Below are 21,178 nucleotides of genomic sequence, written 5' to 3' on the forward strand. Positions count from 1 at the left end.
GCAATGGCCAAGGGCAGGTCTGTATGTGAATATTTAAAAAAAAATTAGGATCCCTTCTGGCTTACTTACTTAAATATTATCATAATTTAATTATACATAGATGCTATGCCATCTATCTTTTTTCCAGAATTGTTGTACAAAGCTATCATCTTTGATGGGTGTGGGCTCCTCAATATATGCAGGCCTTATTAACATTTTTTGGGCGGGAAATTCCTTTTGGCCAGTTAGTATGTCACAATTTGATAATATCCTTACATATGTATTTTTGTGTTTAGGATTCATACACAACCTGCCTGGCTTGGAACAGATATTTAATATTTACATTTCTAGTGTGTGCTGCTATTATTTAGACCATTGAAGAGGGCCCTTGGGCCAAAACACATTTGATCTAGTGATATAATCTTAGTTATTGTACATCCAACTTACATTCGTTGCTGTATGCTATGTGGCTGTAATGCGATCACTACTTCTTTGTTTTTACCTACATTTTATGTATGTTGTTAATCTGTGGCTAGTGTGCATTTTGTAATAAATAAATGTATTTTGTTCTATGTTTCAGTTGTTCAACCTTCCAGGTTCCTGACTTGCCTCTTAGGTTGGATTTCCACCTCCCTTGCTGTTTCCCAACAGCAAGCAGTCAGGCCTAGGTGAGTCATGCAAGTCAGGTGGTATAAAGTCACCCAGAGGTTGCTTCCAGGCCTAGGGTTGCTAGCTTCCAGGTGGGACCTGGAGATCTTTCAGAATTACAACTCAACTCCAGATGACAGAGATCTGTCCCCCTGGAGAAAATGACTGCTTTGGAGGATGGATTCTATGGCATTCTATCCAGCTAAGGCCTCTACCCTCCCCCAAACCCTGCCCTCCTCAGAGTCCACCACAAAATCCCCAGGAATTTCCCAACCTGGAGCTAGCAACCCTAGCTCAGTCCTGGACTGGAAAGTACTCTGCCCTCTCATGCCACCTTTTAACTCACAGAAACCCATCCTGGAATACTGTGGTTGCCTAGCAACAGCCACTGACAGACTCCATTGCCTAAAGCTACAGGAGCTCCTTTTACCAGTTTCAGGGTTTTTAAAACACCCCTCTCCCCGATAAGGTTTCACATTTTTCTGCAAACCTGGGGCCCTTTTCAGGTTTATGGGAAGATTAGTCTTGCCCATTCACAGCTCCAGTGACCGGATTTAAGTATCCTCAGATCTGGCCTTCGACGTCACTATTAATGTATAGATGCTTCCTGAAGCAGAAGCTTTCAAGAAAAGGTTATTACATGGCATTTCAACACCCCCCCTCCCCGAATTTTGGCTTTCATTCCATTAAGCATGCTTGCAAATAAAGGATGTCAAAGCCTTTTGGAAGCTCAGACCAGATTTCCAAATCAAGTCAATCGAATAATTACATTGCGCCATTCACTGAGAACACAACCCGTACCAGTGACAACGTGCGGCTCTGGAGTCAGTGTGCTCCTGAACCACATGAACTGCCCCATCTCTTAATTTCGCATTTAAACCAAAGCAAAACAAGAGCGCTGCGTCGCCCAGCAAAGCTCTCTGACGCCCCAGTCTTCCTCCCCCCGGCCTGCGAGGGAAACAGCCCAGCCCCTTGACCGCCGGCCTCCTCCTCCCTGTCCCGCCCCGGCCACGCCGAGCGAGTCCGGGAAGAGGGCGTGCTTCGGGGCGAGGCTTCGGAGGCGTGTGGGGTTGCGGCGGAGGGGGCCGGAGGACGCCCGGGAGGCTATGGCGGAAGAAGCGCTGCCGATTTCGGTCACCCCCTCAGAAGGCGTTTGAGAGGACGAAGGACCGAGTCCCACGGCCATGCTGTGTCTGGGCCCCCCGCTGCTGTTCTTCCTGGTGAAGCCACTTCTGGAGGCCGCCGTAGCAGGTACGGAGGAGCAGAGCGCCGCAGTGGGGTGGGGCCTTCGGGCAACGAGGAAGCTGCGGCGGCTTCCATCTGAAAAGGTGTTACGAGGGCTGGAGGCTGACTGGAAGCCTCTCCTGTCCGGGGGGTGGGGGGTGGGGCTGGATTTCGATTATTCAGCAGAGACGCTGCCTTTTCCCAAGGAGGAGGCCAGTGTTGTGGCAGCTGTAGGCAGAAGAGCCACCACGTATGGCTTTCTCCTTCGTGGATGGACAATGCTGGCAAAAGCTTTATACAACCGTTAAAGGCATAGGAGCTTCGTTGAACCCAAAAAGTTGTGCAGCTGGGGGGAACTGCACTCTAGGCATGATCAGATGAACTTATCAGTATTTTTACCTATTCAAAGACTAATCCATACTATTGGAAGCAGAGTCTGGGACTCTGCCTTGATGAGTTCTACTTTGGATTTAGTCTTGTGATCAGAATTCCCCCAGTGCCCAGAAGCATGCATTGAATTAGAACACACCTTACCAGCCCTGACTAGGTTATGTGTATCGTCTTGGGGTTGTGTAGTGTGTCAGTAGTATTGAGGAAGATGTTTGGGAGGAGTGGGGGGGGGGGAGTAAAGTTAGGAAAGGGCCATAATGACTCAGTGATGATACACACGTCTTCAGTGTAGAAAGTCCCCAACTTAATCCCTCCAGTAGCAAATTGGAGGAAGGGTTCTTTGCCGGATACCCTGGAGAGCACAGTTACAAGTCACAGTAGATAGATCAATGGTCTGGAGTGATATAAAACCAAATATATCTATATCTATCTATAGTCATGAATGCTCTCTTGACATTGGTACAAGGATAGAACTTTGATTTGACCACAGATCCCTTGACTGCTGCCCTTCTGCTAAGTATGGATCTTTTTTGTCATCGTCACCCCGGACTTATAGCCACCATGTAGGATTTTCAGAGTAAGAGACATTCAGAGGTGGTTTGCCCTTGTCTTCCTTGATTAAAAACTGGTTAAATGACAGGAAGTAAAAAGTAGGAATCAATGGACCGTTCTCACAATGGAGAGAAGTAAGCAGTGAGATCCCACAAGGATTGGTATTTATTTTTTATTTGTATTTCGATTTCTAGGACGCCCTCCCTGCGAGCGGGCTCAGGGCGGCTAACATCTAGGCGCGCATGCCAAATACATAAAAACAAGATAAAACACATAAATTACAAAAATTACAAATAAAGCGCTTCAAGATGGTTGCAGGTGGTAGTCTTCAGTTTAAAGATGGTATCCAAAGGATATTCAGTCAGAGCCCAGCTCAGTGGTATTCGCATGCCATAGTGCTGCAGTTTGATCATCACAGGGCCGTTCCCATACCCCGCTGTTTCCAACTCGGTGGTGGTAGTGGCGGCTCCTACTCAAAACCCTGGCGGAAGAGCTCCGTCTTGCAGGCCCTGCAGAACTGTACAAGGTCCCGCAGGGCCCTGATCTCCTCCGGGAGCTCATTCCACCAGGTAGGAGCTGCCACCAAAAAGGCCCTGGCCCTGGTAACAGCAAGCCTGGCTTCCTTAGGGCCTGGAGTCACCAGCAGATGTTGCGTCCCTGACCGTAGTGCCCTTTGAGGTATATATGGGGAAAGGCAGTCCCTCAGGTATGTTGGACCCTGGCCATATATTGAAGCCGGTACTATTTAATTTATTCATCAGTGATCTGGATCTGGGGGTGAGTAGTATAGTGGCCAAGTTTACAGACGACACAAAATGATTCAGGATGGTAAAAACCAAGGCTAACTGTGAAGAGGTCCAAGAGGACCTTCACAAACTGAGTGGGCGACAATGTGGCAAATGAAATTCTAAAGTGATACACATTGGGACAAAAAACCCCGAACTTCAAGTATAGGCTGATGGGGTTTGAACTTCCTGAGACCGAGAGGGGAAAAGATCTTGTGGTTGTAGTAGATAGTTCAATGAAAGTGTCAATCCAGTGTGTTGTAGTGATGAAAAAGGCAAACTATATGTTAGGGATTTTTAGGAAAGAGATTGAAAATAAAACGGTCGATATTGTAATACCTCTGTATCAATATATTTGAAATACTATGCCTCATTTGGAATACTATGTACAGTTCTGGTTACCATATGTGAAAAAGGACATTGCAGAGCGGGAAAAAGTACAGAGGAGGGCAACCAAGATGATTAGGGGGCTGGAGCACCTTCCCTAAAGGCTGAAGAGTCTGTGACTTCAGTTTAGAAAAGAGAAGACTAAGGGGGGGGCATAATAGGAGTTTATAAAATTATGCCTGGAGAGAATTGACAAAGAGACATTTTTCTCCCTCTCTCATAATGCTACAACTAGAAGGCATGAAATGAAGCGGATGCACTGTAGATTCAGGATGGAGAAAAGGAAATAATTATTTACACAGAAAGTGATTAAAAGGTGGAATTCGCTGCCAGAGAGTGTAGTGATGACCACTGGAACAGACAGCTTTAAAAGTGGGTTAGATTTGTGACAGATAGGTCTATCAGTGGCTACTAGCTGTGGTGACTGAGGAAATTCTCCATGTTCAGAGGCATTCAGCCTCTGAATCCGTGCCAGGGGGCTACATCAGGGGAAGGTCTTGGCCTCTCTGCCCTGTTTAGCCCTCCAGAATAACTGATTTACTACTGCTTGAAACAGGATACTGGACTGATGGACCACTGGTCTGATCTAGCATGGCTCTTATGTTCTTATGATATCAACATCACGTTAACTTCCAGCATTTGAACCACAGACCTCTTCTCACACACACCCCAACCCAAGGCTAAAGACAGAGATATTCCCATCTCATCTATTTCTCATTCTCTAAAGCTGCAAGCACCAGGATACCAAAATCACCTTAACTTCCAGTACATTGTCTTTTTCAATTACTCACAAGTTGAGAATAGGGGCTTTAGGCAGAATTTCTAATGATCCCCAAAATAAGTATCATGGTGAAAAAGTGCTCCTGTATGGCAAGTAAATGTCCCAAAGTTCCAGAGAAAGAAACATGGAGTTGGCAGCCTCTGTGCATGTGGAGAGGATGAGACTGTACAGTTTGGGCTGGCAGAGCAGTGATAATTATAGGAGCCAGTAAAAAAGAATTTCAAAGACATAAGGTCCATGAATTCATGGTGAATCGAGGATGAGAATTTATGGATTTCCTGGCTCTGCTGGGGGGCGGGGCGGGGGAGCTTCCAGGAAGGTTGCATCCTGGCAGGGTGGACAAAAGGGCTGGCAGGGTGGAGGCTTGCCCCCTGTTTGGAGCAAGCTGGTAGGCTTGGAAGGTCAGCAAAAGGTAATCAGCTCACCTGGCTGCTTGATAGTAATTAGATGTTGCACTCAGGAAGACTTGCATTTGCTGATGAAACTACCTTGATAGACCAAAGTGGGTGTCTGGTTTCTCAAGCCCCTGTGGAAATGGGTAGGCCTGCAGATGTTCCAGACAGAAATTTTACATCTCTAATCAGGACTGACCCTGCTTCCGTTTCCAGAAATTTTACATCTCTAATCAGGACTGACCCTGCTTAGGTTCTGCGGTCCAACAAGGTCGGGCTAGCCTGGCTAGAGCAAACTGTGAACTGTGCAGCCTCTAAACAAGATCATTCCCCAAATTCTCCGCAATGCACAGGGGTTCGGCAGCAAAGGATTTGGAAGGGCTTTGAACCTCACCACTAGAGTTGCCAACTTCCTGGTGTAGCCAGAAGATGTCCTGAAATTACAGCTGATCTCCAGTCCAAACTACAGAGATCAGTTACCCTGGAGAAAATGGGCTGCTTTGGAGGATGGACTGGCATCATGTCCCACTGCTGAGGTCCCTCTACTTCCCAAACCCCACCCTCTCCAGGTTCTATCCCCAGTCTCCAGGAATTTCCCAACTCGGTGTTTGTAACCATACCCACTATGCGTTTTGTACCTTCAGATGTTGTATTAGTGATGATAAAAATGAATGGTTGGAATACATTCAGTGATCCTAAGTAGCATAATACAGAATGAATGGGAAAGGATATGGGATCTGTGGGCACTGGAGCCAGACCACGTACAGAACTGAAGGTAGCATATTAAACTCTTCGAATTTCACAATTTTGTTTCTCTGTTGAGTAAACTCTAGTGTATTTACTGCTTTGTTTAGTACAAGGGTTTTTTTGTTCTCCATTTTAGAGAAGATTCAAGGGATGTTGCAAAACTGGGAAAGGAAAGTCCCTCTGGCTAGGCTAAGATAAGATGACTTTTAGCATTACTCTAAAACTTCTTGTCGTTAAGACACCCCAAAGCAACAGCAGCAGTCCCAAAGCACACAGCTGTCTGGAACAAATTTTGTTGTTGGTTCAGTTAGCACCCAAGTGGGCCTGATGTTCTTAAAGGGTTATCACTTTCTGCCTCTTCTTGGGCGTCTCACAGAGCCCCTAGTCCAAGAGCCACGGGCAAAGAGCCCTTTACCTCGCCCTTCGGCTCGTGCCAGAGGCTCGTGCCTCTGGCAAGGTGCTTCCTTAAATAGAGGCCTCCCCCAGCAGAGGTCTTGCTCTTTTATTCCAGTTTTTAATCCTCTGGGTTGGGAGTACAATACTTACATAGGGTCAGTTGCTATTGAAATGCTACAAGAATGTGATTACAATGTTGAAATTAATGAGATGGGATGCCTTTGGAAGGAATGGAGCTCACGTTGTAAGAGCACAAAATTGTTAGTGTAATACGTCTGTGCTGCTCACTTGGTGTGGTTAAGGTGGGACCCCTAACTTGCAGTGTCAGGGTTTTTTTGACACATGAGTGGATTTGAAAGTGGCTAAACTCTGCTCTTAAAGTGAAGGAAACTCACTTTGCTGGGAGCAAAATGTATCACTGTCATGACTTCATAATGTCTAGAGCTTTGTGCAGACTGTCCACACACAAGGAAACTCACTTTGCTGGGAGCAAAATATATCACTGTCATGCCTTCATAATGCCTAGAGCTTTGTGCAGACTGTCCACCTCTTCAGTCTGCCAGTAAGTGGCCTTTCAAAGGCAAAGTATACAGGGATGCACAGTTCATTTTCATTTATGTTGAAATGAAAACAACCTGTAATCCAAAAGAATGAGCTCATCCATATGTCTTCATTTCCATTGGTTTCAGTGAAAACACATTCTGGTTGTAATGTCATTGTTTTCCACCTGGCATGGATGAAATTTTCAGGGCTGCTACCCCTCCACTCCACCCCCAGATCATTCATGCAAATATCAGACAGCTAAGAGAAATTAGCCCTGCTTTATAAATAAACAATCTTGTTGTAGATGAAAACCTTTTTATGACTTCAAGCATTGCTGAAGCTGTGGTTAAATTAGGTTTTACTAAGTGCCGCACTCCCCTTCCACCTCTTTCATATCAGACATTAAGACCTGCTCTGATCATGCACAGCCTCGCTCTACCTTTACTCATATCAGAAGCCAACCTGCCATTGCTACTGTCAAGCTTTTATCTTCTGTCCTGCATGTTGGAGGCAGCTATGTGTGTGTTTAATAGTTTAGACTTAATTTTACTCTCATGTCGCGTTCTTTCTCTTCTCCTTAGAATCTTCTTTCCATTTGCCGGCACCACAGAACGTGACAATTATCTCATACAATTTTCAGAATACATTGAAATGGTCTCCGGTTATGGGGATCAATAGCAGTGCAGTGTCATACAGAGTTGAGCATTGCAAGTAAGTAAACTCTCCTTGTATACAAAGAACTTTGCATTATTCATTGTTGTATGTAATTGCACATACAAAAAATTTTTAAATACAACATTGGTTTTACTGTCACACAATTTTATTGTGTTTATTCTAATAGAAAACCAAATAGAAATGTGTAAGTGACAGTCTTTTCAGATGTATTCAAAAATGAAAAAATCAGCATTCTAGAGGTGTGGCTTAATAATGAAGGGGTCCCCCTCTCTGCTACTGCCTTTCAGATTTCTAATTGTTACACTTAGCATCAGAACAAGTGTTGCCTTTTGGCATTGATCACAGTGATTTGATAGGAGATTCTCTTGAAAACTTCCTTCTAAATAGGATTGCAATGCTAAGGTTTCTTTTTGCACAATCCTATGCCTATCTGCTCCTAGATGAATCCTGCTATGTTAATCAGGGCTTATTTCCAGAGGATTTCAGTAGCAAGTCTATCCTGTCAAACTCATAAGTACTTATCCTGTTTAGAGTTGGGTTGTTAGTTGTATCATGGATACAACCTGCTGCTTTTCAATAATCTTTCAGCTTTGCCCCTAGAGATGATACAAGAGGAACTTGTACCTAGTAAAGGATTACTGCAAATGGATTGCTTTACTAAATTATGTTTTGTGCTTTTGAGAGAATCTGACATTATATATCTAAGTACTATCACAACCCATAGTCCATGCAAATCAATGAAACTGACTGAAGATGCAGTTTTAAACAAAGGAGGACTTTTCCCCCCCCTGAGTGTAACAAATGGTTCTCTGCCCATTTTTTACTATTCCACATTGGACACTGGCTTTTCCTGCCATTCTTACATTTATTTCTGGCTTGCTTGTGTTTACACTTATGTGAATTGGTAGTGCCACGGCAGCTGTGGAGGTGGCTGGCTGCTGTGGGTGGAGACACAGATGTGGCCCTCTCTCCCACTCTGCTCCCAAGTTGCTTAACAATTTCTGAAAAGTGTTGGTCTGCTGCCCATTGTGGCAGGTGGTGGGCTCATGCTACCAGCAAATTAAGCTCTTGTTTTTACTCGTCAGCCACTTCTCCGGAGAGGTGGCCTACAGATTCCCTAAATAAACAAATGAATAAGTAGTCATGCAGTATTTGGTGGGTGCAGCAAGCAGGAGAAAGCGGACATAATCGTCCCTTCTGCCTGTTGGACTGGTGAAAGCAAGGCTTCTTTGTGCCAGTGGAACAGATTCGTAGGATCTAACTCTTAGAAACAGGGCCCTTTAAATTAATAAGGCTAACTTCCCCAAGCAAAGGGTTCTAGTCTCCTCAAAGTCAGTGGGATTTTATATATACTGGGGCTTACTCAGGCTGCCTATCTGGGAAAAATAGTAGTGCCTAAAAGTGTAGCCCATCTATACTTTATAAATTGGTCTAAGGCATGCGATAGGAAATAGATAGTAGAAGGTAATTTTTTAATGGAGGGATGTGTTTCTCCATGGTGTAGTATAATCACATCAAATTCTGGCCATTAGTCCATGGGTGCTGCCATGCAGAGTTCTACTCATTTTTTCACATATCCAAGCCATTTGATTTGGTAATCGCATGGATCCCACAGAAAAATCCTGCTAATGGACAGGGGAGGTCATTTTTCTCCTGTGCCCTGTCCCCAGGAGCAGCATTTCAGGGACCATTTTGGGCTGCTGCAGGAGGGAAAGATGAACACTTCCCATTCCAATGACAGAAAACACAAATGAGATCCAAGCTAATGTATGATGGACATAAGAGCCTTTGAATTTTTTGATAGAAATTTCCCCCCCATGATGTGATTATGGAATTACATAACACTTGTTTGTTGCCTGCTCCTGCACACTATTTACTCTATACAACTTTCAAAGGGATGTGTCTCTTTTTACCATCAACATCGAGTGCATACACCTGTATTTGTGGGTCTGAGTAGATATTTTAGAACTAGTTTTTAATTAGTCATGCTAAAATAGAAGAAAGAACTGATCACTTCTTGTTTTTTCATATTGCATTTCAGAAAATCAGATTGCGTCTGGGCAGAAGAAGTAGACTCCACAAATATTACAAAGCCTGAATATTATTTCACAAATGTTATCAGTGAATTTGTTGAAGTAATTTTCCGTGTTAGGACCGAACAAGGGGAATTAAAATCTGACTGGGTAGAAACCGCTCCCTTTCAGGCAAGAACTCAAAGTATGTTCATTTGCTTCCGTTTTTATATCTCTATGAAATGTCATAGTTTTATTTATGAAAGAAACCAAGGGTTCTGTAACAGGAATGAACATCTTCCATGTCAAAATATGTAGGTCCTGTGTCTCCCAAAGAATTGTATTTTTGTACACTACAGAATATTTCCTGAGGAGGATCCAATTTTGAAACATTGTTATATAATCCAGAGATGTTGATGATGTATTTTTACACTAGGGTTTTCTTATGATTTGAAGGAATTTGTCTATTGTGTTGCAGTGCTTGTTGACCATAATACACAGAAAGTATCTTCTTTGTAAGTCTTGTTGACTGCTTGATATGTGGGTCAGATCTCTCTCATGACGCTCACGACTGTTTTCTTTACATTTGTTCTTTGGTTTAACTTTTTACATTCTTTGTCTTATCCACCAAACCGCTAAGCATTAACTGCAGACCTATATACTGGTACCCACCCTGAGCCTACAATGTGGGCAGGGTGGAATATCAGTATAATAAAATAATCAATCAATAAATAAATGATGCCTTCCCCAGGCTCTGCCCCCAGATCTTCAGTAATCTCCTAAACCAGAGCTGTATTCCTCCCTCTTTATTGCCCTTGAGCCTTATGTACCTATACTATAGATGTCTGAGTTCTTTTCCTTCACCAGGTGAAGCCTAACTACCTATCTAATCTCCTGGTTTTAGCTGTTTCTCCTTTGTTTCCCCCAGCCCTACCTGGGGCAATGACAGACTTCCCTCCACTTAATTCTCCTCCCCCCTCCCAGAGGTTCCTCAGCCTCTCAATCGCTGATGCAACTTAGTATCTTCCTACTCCACCTGTAGGCAGGGATTTCCTGGGATGCCTGAAGGGCAGATCTAGAGGCCATCTGTCACAGTTGGCCATTGGCAATGATTGGCTGTGCTTAAAATGTTGCTGTGGCAACAGCTGCCACAACAGCACAAGGATCTTCACTGCATAACTGAAGGTAAGCTGTGTTAAACAGGGCTCCTGCCTGAAATATTGAAGATTTACTATTAGAGTTATGTATAACCTCACTCCCTGACATTTTGTGGTTGGCTCCAACTCCTGTAAGCAGCCATTTTGTGGTTGTGCCCACCACTCTGTGCCAGAATTCCAAAGGTGCCCGCAGGCTCAAAAAGTTTGGAGACCCTTGATACCATCCCTTTGCTATTATGGTTGTGTTGCTTCTTCTGTACTTCTGTACGCATTGGCATTGGTTTTATTCTTTTCTAGGGCAAGACAGAATTTGGATGATGATGATACGAAGTAGTTAAATAGATCTCTGCAAGGGGGGGGAACAAACGAAAACTTGATCCCTTTGCTATTATGGTTGTGTTGCTTCTTCTGTACTTCTGTACGCATTGGCATTGGTTTTATTCTTTTCTAGGGCAAGACAGAATTTGGATGATGATGATACGAAGTAGTTAAATAGATCTCTGCAAGGGGGGGGGACAAACGAAAACTTATCATTTGCCAATAATTTGAAGAGTATCCATCTTGTTGTACACACTGTAAAGAAATGGCATTCAAGTTTTCCATCCCACTATTGCTATTGTCTTGACCTTTCAGATGGCTGTGAGATTTTCTTCCAGAGACTTCTTGCATGGTGTCAGAGAACACTCAATGATAACAGCAGCAAGTGCTGCGAGTGTAAACACCGATCAGCTGCTTCCAGTGGGTCTTCATTAGTTGAGACATGATGCAAGTGGGGTCACCACATGTGACAGAGAAATTGACATAGAAAAGCAGTGTGACTCCTTACTCTGCTGTGGGTCACTGCAGGAACAGCGGCTTCCACACACACACCGCTGTTTTCATAAGTAAAAATGTTTGGAGGAGGCCCTGTTTGTCCCACTGCCAGGGTCTGCATGTCTGCCCACCAGTCCTAACTCACATCATAATCTCATGTAATGAGGCCCTCTTCCTCTAATATCAAACCCTCCTGTGCTTCTTAGAGTGCATGTGGGCCTTTGGGTTGAGTCTGTTCAAAATGAGCAGAAAACAAGTGGAGATCTGTGAAGACTTGTGGGGGAGTTTTAGTTTTATTTATTCACAACCAAAGCCAGCAATTAACATTTAAAACACAACAAAATTAATAGATAATAAGAACCCCTGTGAATAAAGGTAAAAGAAACTTAAAGCAGCAATAAAATGCATTTTAAAAATCTTAAGAAACAGACAATTAACAGTAAGGTGATTGACATTTAACTTGCTGTGTTATTATAGATTTTCTAATTCTTAAAGTTAGCCATCCATATCTAGCCACTTGATATGTTACCTCTGAGTGCCTGTTCACAAGGAGATTTTTCATAATACAAACTCTTTGCCTACTAGTGAGAGGTAAGGACCTAGGGATTATCAGTATCCATAATCCTCTGTTTTATCAATTCTCTAGCTTTATCATAGGCAAGGGAACATAGGTATTATTTTGTGAGGCCAAAATAAGGGCGTTTCTCCTCTATAACCTTAAGCCGGGAGGGTATAGAGGTGTCTTGTAATATTAAACACGTCAGCCCCTTGGATAGAGAAACTAATTTCAGACAATAATGAATTGCTATGATCCATAAACTTGCCTCCACAGTAATCATTCCCGTTTCAATTCAAATAAGTGCATTTGGAATGCTATTAGGTACCTGTAGAACACATCTCAAAAATTTTGATTGTAGTGTATCCGGTTTCTTGTAGTTAGATGTAATATTGATGGGGGCTCCAAAGGTAAGTTGACTGAGAGATTTGGCCTTAAATAGTCTAAGGGCAGCTATAAGACATTTGCTGGTGGGGGAGTTGAAATCCCATCTCCCCCCCCCCAGTCTATTCTCCCCTTCACCTGCCTCTGTGTGACTTATTTTGCTTCCTCCATCGTCTCCCCTCCCCACTTCTCTGCTGCTAGTAGTCCTTGCCTCCTCGCTTTCCCATTACTGTTCATTTTCTCTATGCTTTGCCCTGCTTTCCCATCCCCTTGTCACTGTGCCAGACCCCTTCCTTCCCTTCACCGCCACATCTAGTTCCTCCCCTTCATGGTACTGCTGGCCCGCATTGCAGTGCTACCTTAATATTGGGCACTGTTTTAAGTATGCCAGACCCAACTAGTCCCCAAATGCTTTCTGAACTCAGACCCCTCCACACACAATGTCTGCACATGTGCAGACATTGCTGTTTACTATGTTTTAAGTTTCTTAATCCCCATTTAAAATTTAACATTTCACAAATCTTAGGTTTTCTAGCACTAGTTGGCCCTGTTTTGATCAGCAGAGGAGCCATGTATGTTGTTAGATATAAGGATGTACTTAACTGTTTTGTATTTTTCCATTTCAGCTATTTTAGGACCTCCAAGAGAAATAGATGCAACAGTGGAAGCTAACTCCATTTTTGTTAGCTATAACGCTCCCTTTGATAATAAGTCAAGATTCTTTGTTTTTCAATATCTAATATCTTACTGGGAGAAGTCAACAGATAAGGACTTGCCTTCATCTGACAAAGTGGTAATGAATTTCTGGAAAAAGTTGAAATACTGAAACATTCTTTAACTTCAGTGCTATTAATTTTTCTTCTAAATGTGTGTTTGCATCAAATAGTGAAATTGGTTTTGAGTTTTTTAAAGGCAACATTTCACAAAATGCCGTTGAATTTGAGAACCACAAAATTGGACGTATGTTATCTTTTTCTGCTGTTGAACTGGCTGATTTCTGCAAGTCTTCTGGTGTATTTTTTTCAGTCTTCACATTATGAAGGGTTTTTTTTTTAAATGGAGTGTCAGCTTGGTATAGTAATTAAGAGTATTGGACTAGGATCTGGGGGACCCAGGTTCAAATCCCCATTGTGCCATGGGCACTTGCTGGGTGATCTTGGGCCATTCACACACAGCATGGTGTAGTGGTTAAGAGCAGCAGACTCTAATCTGGAGAACTGTGTTTGATTCCTGATTCCTTCTCACGAACCTGCTGGATGACCTTGGGCCATCAGTCACAGTTCTCTCAGAACTCTCTCAGCCCCCTGTACCTCACAAGGTGACTGTTGTGGGGAGAGGAAGGGAAGGAGATTATAATCTGCTTTGAGACTCCTTAGGGTAGAGGAAAAGTGCATTATAAAAACCATCTCTTCTTTGTCTAACTGACCTCACAGAGATGTGAGAAATGGAGGAGAATGTTGTGAGCTACTCTGGGTCCCCATTGGGGAGAAATGTGAGGTATAAATGAAGTAAATAGAAAGGCCTAATCTCACTGAAGAGTTACAAACTGCCTGTAGAATTTGTTCTTGTACAAGTAGATTGTCATTTCCCCAGACAAGTTCTTCACTTCGTTTAAAAGTTTAACCCAAGTATATGCATAGGAGGCAACATGGGTTGGGAAGGCTCCAAACACTTTGCAGATTGGTATGGATTTATTCACTGATTCAGTCATGTATAGCTAGTGTACTGTTTTACTGATGATTTAGCAACAACTTGCATATTTACATTGGAAAAAAATTAAAGAGACATTTTTCATTTACAAGACATTCTTAAGTGAAAGAAATGGCAAATTCTATTGGGGTTGGAGAAGGGGAGGTGCAGGATAGTCATTGATCTATGTGAGAGCTAGCTTTAAGCATCAATTTTTCTGAGTAATACCTTTGAAGTATAAGCATGTGGTGCAGGAATGTTAATGACACAGCAGCGTAAACAATGACAGAGTTGCTATACCTGTGACAAGACAGAGGTAGTTATTAAAACGTTTTGGAATATAAATTTGTGCAAGTAACAAGAAATCACAGAGGGAAACTCTGTGAATTCTGTTGAGCAATACTGTTCTGCTTAAATGGCTTGTGGATAGCCAGTGTAAATTTACACTATGCTTCATGATCTGTTTCAGGGTTAACCCGTGAAGTTCATTTTATGCAGTAGAATTTAAGAACTGAAATGAATTTGGCTGAAATGGTTGCCATATAGTAAATGTCACCTTATTTCTTTCTCCTCTGATTAAACTGAAGGTAGTGGACACCAGAGATACGCAATACACACTTGCAAATTTGATGGAAATGACAGAGTATTGTTTTCATATACAAGCAGTGCTTCCTGAAAAAGATCTACATGGACGTTTAAGTGACACTTATTGCAAAAAAACCTCTTTCACTGGTACGTTTTTTTCTCAGTGAGCAATAGTGTTTTATTACTGTGTCATTAAAGCAGTGTGGCTTGAACTCGTAGCTAAAGCAATCTAATTTAACTTATTTCCTGAAGCTAAATTGACATATTAATAATTCAAATGCCTTATTAAAGAGTAATGTCCAGCAGCTGTCTTGAGAACTACATCTAGCAATATAAAAATCCAAAATAGCTGTGCGTGTGGAACATTTTGTGTCTTTAAACAAAAAACAAAAACAAATGGAATGCAACATAACATATTTTGATAACATTTCTGATATGCATTTTTCCTGCAGCTGAATATTAGTTTGGGAGGGTTCCCCCCCTCCCCGAACTTGTGTACAAAATATTTTACCAGGTATCAGTATGGGGTAATGTGTTCAAAGTGAAAGGACAGTGGAACTGGCTTGTTAAGAAGAATTAGAAGCAACGTCAAAAGCAAAAGCCTTGCATTCAGGCTACGTGTATGAAAGTATGGAATCCATTTTCAGTGACTGCACATACGTATTATTGCTGCATAGCATTCATGAATCAGATTTTTTAGCCAGTTGTTACTTGTCAGGACCTGCAGTGAATAGACGTGTAGACACTTGATGCCCATGACTACTGTACTTACATTTTGTTTTTCACACTTTCTCCTACACAAAATGCTTTTCATGTAGAAAACATGTAACATTTTTAGGCCTCCCTTAATCTTTAGCAGGCATTTTCATTAGATTAAAAATGTTTTGCTATCTTTAACTATGGCAGAAAACTTGTTATATAAAAAAAATCCCTGCACTTTTTTCTTGCCAGTACCAGAATATATAGTACTTTGTGTTACAGAGAGTTGGCAACTCTACAGAATCTAGGCTGCATGACCATGAGGAAGCAGAAATTCTGCTTTACTTTCTCTTAGTCTGCAAAAAGTCTGAAAATGTGGTGCATGAGAGAAAGTTTTGAAAGTGTGCCTGCATGTAGTTGCAATGAATAAAAAACTGGTGTGCTTCAAATGTTTAAACTTCAAACATGGAGCAAGCTTGCCTTCTTAAATGGCCTATTACACTGTTAACTCTTCCCTTGTCCCAGATTCAGATTTCTGATATTTCTATTTTCAGCCTAGAATACTGCAATATTGCATTATTGTATAGATACTGTTCAGCTGATTTCATTGGAATGTTCTTGCTATAATGTGTTGGATCAAGATGAAAAGTGGTGACTTTAAGTATGCTTCCTTGGGCACATAACACAGAATTTAGTTTCTACTCTGATTCTTGTGTTTGGTTAGCATGGCATATATATCTGCTGATGGAGTCAGTAACTAGGTTGTATCCAGTGCAAAATTTCCAGTTGTGTTAGAGCTCTTGTGCAAGGGAAGCATAAGAAATAGGCCAAAGTAGCAACTTGCAGCTAATCAGATTTCTTGTATTCCCACTTGCATTTTTGCTTGTGCAGCCAATTTCCACTCATTGTAGTAGATAGAATGGAAAATACTAGGTGTCACACAAGATCCTGTAGAAACTGAAGTACACTGAATCCTCTTGTTTCTGCTCATTCATTGCTGGATCCAAACTTTGTTATATCCATTGCACTTTCTGCTCATTCATTGCTGGATCCAAACCCATAGGGGTTTTTAATGCACAACTTTGTTATATCCATTGCTGTATTTTACACACTGAAAATCTTTTGACTTTCCTTTCATCACTCTTGGCTCCTTGCCTCCCTCCAAATATTTGTTTTTCTGTTTCCCTCCTGCCAGTAGTACACAGCCTTTCTTATTCTCATTCGTCAACCTGTTGCCCTTGTTTTTTTCCTCCTCCTGTTTCCTACTCTGTACCCTTCAGGTGCCCTGCCTTTGGGCTCTTTCTTCTGAGCTGTGCATCCCTCAGCTGCCTTCCTTCTGCCAAAAGCAGAGAGGCAGGATCCTGCATGAGATTTCATCCTAATATATATATTTCAGGCTCAATATGAGATTTCTCATAGCCAAACTCGCTTTGCTGACAGAAGTGGTCTTTTTGGTGGTCCTTTTGACATTATTTTGAACAAATTCGAACATTATTTGATAAACTGTCATCCAACTAAACCGTTCTTCTCGAGAGATTATTGTATATTTGACTTCAGTACCATCAAAAGAAATCAGTTAACATTTAGCCTTTTCTTTTTCAGAGACAAGAAGGATTTTATTCATCACACTGACATTCATATTTGCCGTTATTATACTCATTATAGTATTTTTCTGCTTGATGGTTATACAAAAGCATCAGAATGTAATTAAATCTCTTTGGGGACCTCCTCTTACAATACCACTGCATTATGAAGAGGTATGTATATTTATGGCTTTTACATATTTATAATAAGAATGGATAAGGTCAACTGTGATTGTAATCGGCATAAAGGTGTGTCATACAGTGCACTCTTCTCTACAACAAACTTCAGGCATGCTTGTACTTGGGAGACATCATTCAGCTGTCACGTAGCCACTTCCATCACCCAAGTTTAAGCTTGGATATATTCTTCCTAGACAGGGAGTTGTTGAGAAAGCTCCGGCGCCAGTGCAACATTGCCAGCATCTTGTTGTTCAGCACCAGGGCCATGATTGTCAGGGCTAAGCTCTCTGTGCTGATGCAGGGAGAGGGATCTAGTATCAATGGAAAATCAACTTTAAACTGTGGCTAGATCATGGTGTGTGAAAATACAGAATATTACATAAATAGCTGAATCGATCATTTCAAACAGGTTTTATTTATTTACTTCATTTTACAGCATTTTTCTCCCCATTGGGGATCCAAAGTGGCTTACAACATTCTGCCATTCTACATTTTATCTGCATTTTATCCTGTGAGTTCAGCTGAGAGTGTGTGACTAGCCCATGGTCACCACCCAGCAAGCTTCCATAGCAGAATGGGAATTTGCACCTGAGCCTCCCAGATACTAGTGTGACACTCGAACCACTATTCCATGCTGGTCATGACCAAATAAACAGGTTGTAATATGGAGCATGGATCAGAGAATGTAAAGCCATATATCTGCAACTCAAGTGGCCTGGTTAATTTGAAATTTAAGTGAAGAGGCAGCTCCTACCATTCCCATTCATTTTTGCATTTGGCCTACATCAAAAAGTCCCTATGACTTTAGTGGAGCTTGCCTTTCTGTGTATAGGCCTATGGATTTGTTCCACCAATGGTGGCATTTTCCTGTGGGGCAAGCCAACTTCCACTGAGGCAAAAAGCTTTTCTCTGGTGGAAGAGGAAAGAACCACCATTAGTAAAACAGATCTGTGGGACTGAATCCCCAAATCTTCACAATGTTCTCCTACACACAGGTTTACTAGTACAGAAATGTTCTACATATTGGTGTAACAACCTAATACTTCTTTTTCAGGACTTACAAAATCCTCAAATGACTGTGGTTGAAGAATTTAAGAACTGTGCAGGAGAAGATCACTGGGATTCTGTGTCAGTTCTCCCCAGTGCAGAACAAAATCCAACTGTGACAAACAGCACTGATGGCAACAATCAAAATGTTCACCTGCTAGAAACAGATGAATTTAGATGACAAGATAAAATATCTTCATTTTACTGAAGTTCAGTGATTCTGAATCTAACTGTACAGCTGTTGAACTACAGAGGAAATTATTTGGGTGGTTGCAATAAGAAGAGCCTGCACAGCATACTGACGTACTTCTATATATGTTGAACTATGAACTGAAGGCACAACATGTACACCTTCTTTCACTGATGAAGTGTATTTTTCTTAAATATTGTCTGTCAACAGATAGACTAAATCAAGGAGAAAATCAGTATAAACTTCAGCTACTGAAACAATGTGAGACTCTGGAAGTGCAGTATATGTAAATACAGGGAAGAGCATCTTCTGCTGAAGCTGGGGTTTTTTGGGGGAGTGGGGGAAGAAGACAAGAAAGCCTTTTGTTGACTCCCAAAAAGACTCAGTTGTTAATAAGGTCTGCTTTGAGATGTTACTTGTTGACTTGTAGGTGGAAGAAGGCCCAGTTAGTTTACCACCCATATGTAGGGCAACAGCAGCCTTTCTTGACTGACAGACTTTGTTTCCATTCATGCAATGATAATCTCTCCTCTCACACAATGTACTTTACTTTGGGGCTGCCCTTGAAGGCTGGGTGCTCAGATGCTTCAGCTAGTATAGAGTGCAGTATTTACACTTTCAACTAGTGCAACTGCACAGGCTGCCAGTGTGCATCTGAACTCAGTTCCAAGTGCTACTTGTCTGTCTTTTAAAACACAGCAAATCATGTATTATGTTTCTCTGTAAGGTCACCTGTGGTGGTCTCACTGTACATTTCTTTGCTGCTGTAGTGAGGTCTGAGAGAGTACAAGGAAGGGTGAAGATTTGTTTTGCTTTACCTTGTAATTTTTGCTGGCTGCTGAAATATCCACGAGTGCTTTTACAGGTTTATGTGTCCTGGTAATTGTTTCAGCATAAAGCTGAACTAACAAAAGGAGAAGAAGAGATTGGATTTATACCCTACCTTTCACTACTCAAAGGAGTCTCAGAGCAGCTTACAATCCCTTTCCCTTCCCCACAACAGACACCCTATGAGATAGGTGGGGATGAGACAGCTCTCTCAACAACTGCGCTTGAGAGAACAGCTCTGAAAAAACTTATGACTGACCCAAGGTCACACCAGCAGGTGCATGTGGATGAGTGGGGAATCAGACCTGGTTCTCCCAGATAAGAGTCCATGCTCTTAACCACTAGACAAAACTGGCTCTCCAGAATAAGGGCTATCATGTCTTTGCTCGATAAGTCCCTAAAATTGTATTTTAAAATCACCTATATTAGGCTGATGAGGAGACTGAAAACATAACGCGTGAACTGGTAATGCAACATCTGTGAATGACTGCTGGGGTATATATTGATATTACAGAAGTCAGATAATCAAATGTATGCACACAAATTTGTTAAGGCCATTCACTGTTGTCTTGAAATAATGTTGCCATAATTCTTTTGTTATGCATCACCATTTCACAGAATGCTGCTAAAGTAACAAGTGTCACTCTGGGTTTTTGTAAAATGATTGTAATTCCCGTATTACATACACATAAACAAATCACATCAACCTAAAATTGACCAATATTTATTTTTTAAAACAATACATTACCAGTCTTTATTAGATTTTAATTACTTTACTGTGAACAACCAAGTTAGACTAAATTATTGTATTAAGTATTGTATCAGAGATTAAAGTGATAGTTTGATGGAGAAAACAGGTACAAAACAAGAATGAGGTAACAGGACAACTCTCAGCTTAAGTATTTGCTTCATAGTGTATCCACTAAAGGCTCTGCAGCCAAAACTGGTTTTAAAAATCACCACCACAATGGTTTCTCAATTGGGCATGCCTGTAGAGAGGATATGTAGGAGACAGAAGGCTCAGAACAAGTCCTTGGTTAGATCTCCAAAGAATGGGCAGGCTCACTGGAGTCTTCATCATTCCCCTGTACTCTTTTCTTGCCAAAGTGTTTCAAATAGAGAACCATGTGTCATTAAGTTATGCAGATCAAACCAAGTTATTCAAGTTTGGGTGGGCACAAAATACAGCTACCCCTGGTTTATAACAGCGTACACATATATTTGCATCACTAACTGGTATGAATAAAATTCTTGAAAATGATAATCATGCAGCAAGAGATTTAAAAAAATAGTTTCTCCCTACTCCTTTTTTGTTTAAAACCTAGTGTATCCTAAAATTTATCCACATATACACTTCCTTACAACATATAAAAAGATACATCCAGAGGAGATCCTGTGATTTGTACAAGGAGATCTCCTTTGCATATTTCATAAACAGGTGCAATATTGAAGAGACTTTATGATTATCTGAATGCCCTCTTTCCTCCTTGGGATGTTGCCACTGAGCTTGAAGCCTGTTCATAGTACTGTCATGTGTAGAGGAGGGGTATAGGTGAACAGGCCTCTAAAAGAGAGAAGTATTAATGAAGCTTTTATTATTAACACCCCTGAATTTCATGCCTAGATTCTAATGATACTTAATATGTTAAGACAGAGGGATGTTATTGTCCCTCACTATCCCTTTAATACCTCAAACCTAAACATTTATGCCTATGTACGGACTGAGAGAATTGGCCTACCCCAGTAAGACATGCTGTGCTAGCAAATAAGGGTTTCAGATTAAAAAGGAATCTATTGTTAAATAAAATTTCATGCCATTATTCAGCAGACTTAGTTTTTTGGCAATGGTATAGTATAGTCCTAGTACTTGAGGATTTGGTACTAGGTGGAATTTTCAGGTGTTACCAATCATACTACCTTTTCAAAAAGTATACAAAACTGGATCGTCTTGTATGT

At 41.6% G+C, this 21,178-nt stretch overlaps 2 protein-coding genes across 4 annotated transcripts in view; one reads left to right on the top strand and one right to left on the bottom strand.

The window, feature by feature from the left end:
* The first annotated feature begins 1,644 nt into the window (after nt 1-1,644).
* IFNGR2 (interferon gamma receptor 2 (interferon gamma transducer 1)) lies at nt 1,645-19,359 on the top strand. The gene is made up of 7 exons (XM_015424940.1): nt 1,645-1,878; nt 7,406-7,535; nt 9,541-9,716; nt 13,048-13,214; nt 14,698-14,842; nt 16,997-17,151; nt 18,212-19,359. Exons 1-7 carry the CDS (start codon nt 1,812-1,814, stop codon nt 18,383-18,385), a joined length of 1,014 nt encoding a protein of 337 aa, XP_015280426.1. The 5' UTR covers nt 1,645-1,811; the 3' UTR covers nt 18,386-19,359.
* A 314-nt stretch (nt 19,360-19,673) lies between these two features.
* TMEM50B (transmembrane protein 50B) overlaps nt 19,674-21,178 on the bottom strand; it is a 21,587-nt gene continuing 20,082 nt past the window's right edge. For all 3 annotated transcript variants that reach the window (XM_015424939.1, XM_015424937.1, XM_015424938.1), the window contains one exon: nt 19,674-20,786. In XM_015424939.1, coding sequence (XP_015280425.1) covers nt 20,741-20,786 — 46 coding nt within the window. In that variant the 3' untranslated portion in view covers nt 19,674-20,740. The remainder of the gene's footprint in view (nt 20,787-21,178) is intronic.

The sequence above is a fragment of the Gekko japonicus genome, unplaced genomic scaffold (assembly GCF_001447785.1).
Source record: "Gekko japonicus isolate JY-2015 unplaced genomic scaffold, Gekko_japonicus_V1.1 scaffold1770, whole genome shotgun sequence".
NCBI lineage: Eukaryota > Metazoa > Chordata > Lepidosauria > Squamata > Gekkonidae > Gekko > Gekko japonicus.